The sequence below is a fragment of the Aureobasidium pullulans genome, assembly GCF_000721785.1.
Source record: "Aureobasidium pullulans EXF-150 unplaced genomic scaffold scaffold_23, whole genome shotgun sequence".
Lineage (NCBI taxonomy): Eukaryota > Fungi > Ascomycota > Dothideomycetes > Dothideales > Saccotheciaceae > Aureobasidium > Aureobasidium pullulans.
The window spans coordinates 1702-3941 of NW_021941043.1; the positions used below are offsets into that span (position 1 = coordinate 1702).

The 2240-nt window shown below is 54.7% G+C and overlaps 1 protein-coding gene across 1 annotated transcript; it reads left to right on the forward strand.

Annotated features, from left to right (window-relative positions):
* Positions 1 to 1448: 1448 nt before the first annotated feature.
* Positions 1449 to 2027, forward strand: M438DRAFT_338599 (uncharacterized protein; the record flags this gene model as incomplete). Its single annotated transcript, XM_029904135.1, has 2 exons — positions 1449 to 1538; positions 1569 to 2027. The coding sequence occupies 2 exons, from the start codon at positions 1449 to 1451 to the stop codon at positions 2025 to 2027; spliced, it is 549 nt and encodes a 182-aa protein (XP_029756808.1).
* Between the last annotated feature and the right edge of the window lie 213 nt (positions 2028 to 2240).

Consider the following 2240-nt stretch of genomic DNA (forward strand, 5'->3'; position numbering starts at 1 on the left):
GCATCGCGCACTACACAGAAGGGCTAGCAACAGCACGAACGATGACTAGTAGAACAGGGAGAGAGTCACGAAGAAGGGACAGGCAAGATAACAGCATGTAGTGGGGTCGTCAATAGCACTGCGGCAAGTTCAAACCCAACTTGGCAGCAAGAAGCTCGAGAGGGCAGACAGAATCGTAGGTCGGGTGAATTGAGTGGTACTACCACAGAGCTGAAGCCGCATGGTACGCCCATCCTCTTCGTAGTCACGCTTTCACGAGTCGCGGCAAGATCTCACAGCACGGTCAACAAAATGGTCGGTTACCGGTAGCATAGACAACTCGCTCTGGCCTGCCGCGCCTAGATATGCGGTCACGGATATGCAGATCAGCAACCTGGTTCCCCTTATGACCTGGTTGAGTCTCACATCCTTGGAGCTCTTGTCCCGGTCTTGCTCTTGCTCTTGCTCGCGTGACTTGCTCGACAGGTCTCAGGGCTTGGAATAGTCGGTACCCGGCCGAGTGACTGACTAGACGAACGGTGAAGGTGGTGATCTGTCTGGGTTGCAAGGTATTGTTGATGTCAGGTCCGGTGCGACCGACGAGTATGAGATTAGGAGTCGGGTGGTAGGAGTACCTCGAGGGCTTGACAGGCTAGGGAGTGAACGAGACGACCAGGCGAGGGAATAAGCAGACACCGGCGGGTGGAGATTCACTGGCTTTGCCGTGAGTCTGGAGTCGCTTGACCTCCTGGAACATACGTCGCATTCTGGCAGATCGGCGGGACCATTAAGCCTCTCGGGCACAAGGGTTGTAGTGGCCTTCAGGCTCTTCCTAACCATCGCGCACACGGAGAAAGGCGTGCTCCTGCTCTAGAGTGTGGTTGGAGTCCACGCAGGTCCGTGGAGCGAGTCAAAAGGTTCGTCTGCGTCGTCGAGGGCGGTCAACTCATGAAAAGTCGCTTGATCAGACCATACGGTTCTGGATGAATCAGAGTGGGGGCGAAGACTCCCTGTAGCGCAAGCGTTGCTCGACTCCTCGAGACCGATCTGAGTCTGAGAAGACATGTATGGTGGCCTCTTGGCTCTTTCTAAACGTCGCGTGCGGAGCGGAGAGGGAGTTGCGGGCGTGGTTTGGAATTCTGTCGAAGGTGTCTAATGGGTGCTAGTCGGATCGGAAAGCGATGCGAAATGCCTATCCACTCTCATGAGAAGACATGCTGCTCAACCCAGGCGTGAGTGTCTTGTGTCCTCCTCTTGTCATCGCTACTTGGCTCGCGAGTCATCTCGTGTCGAGATGCGGGGAAGGCGAAGCGGCAGGGAGCGCATCTCTTGTTCATCTAGCAGAATGCGCAAGCGGATGGGCGTAATATCGTGTATGCATGCGTTGGAGGAAGGTAGCGCAGGACAGAAAAGGCGGCCGAGAAGATTTCCGTGTGACTGGTCCATGCGCGACACCTTGGTGGCCGATCATGACGCGGACTCGAAGAGCTTCAACCACCAGCGTCACCACCACCTCGACATGGCACGACACTCCCTCGAATCCAATGCGAACACACACTGTCGGCCGGCAGTAATTGATTCGAACACAGAACCTCGAGAGAGGAGACATCAAAGTTCTTCTGCGCTGTGTCCTGGTGGTGCGCTCTTCAGGTGGTCTGGCTCCGAAACAGCAGGCAGAACTCGAAGCTGCAGCAACTCTGCATCTTGAAACGATCAAGACTGAGCTTGGAATCTCCGACGATGTCCACGTCGTCTATCTCAAGTCTCGTCAGAGCAACATTGCTCTTCCCAACGTTGGTCACGAACGTCAATTTGGCTTGAAAAGCCTTGGCGAAGCGCTGGTCGCTACCCAAGGAACCCATCTAAACGTTGTGGCTCTCTCTTACACTGGCCTTACAACAGACATCGGCAGTCTGAGATCCTGGTGCAGTCAAGTCGCTAAGCAGGTCGAGTCCTTCAGCATCTCAGAGGGCATCACGAGCAGTGCGACTACTTTCTGCATGTCTACGGAGGGCAAAGAGCAGCGAAAAGGAGCCGAGATGTCATGACACCAGTCAAGCATGCTTACCACATCGATGATGTTCGCGAGTTCATCCTCGTGATAGTCGGACGGGCAAACAACGCTACTACATGAGCTGGCATTCCCGACCCCGGATTCAGGGAAGACGTCAAACAAGTCACACAGATGATGAAGAAGTTCGAGTACGACAGCGAAGTCTCAGCGATTTAGCACCGTGAAGTTGAGGGTAGGACGACCTTCA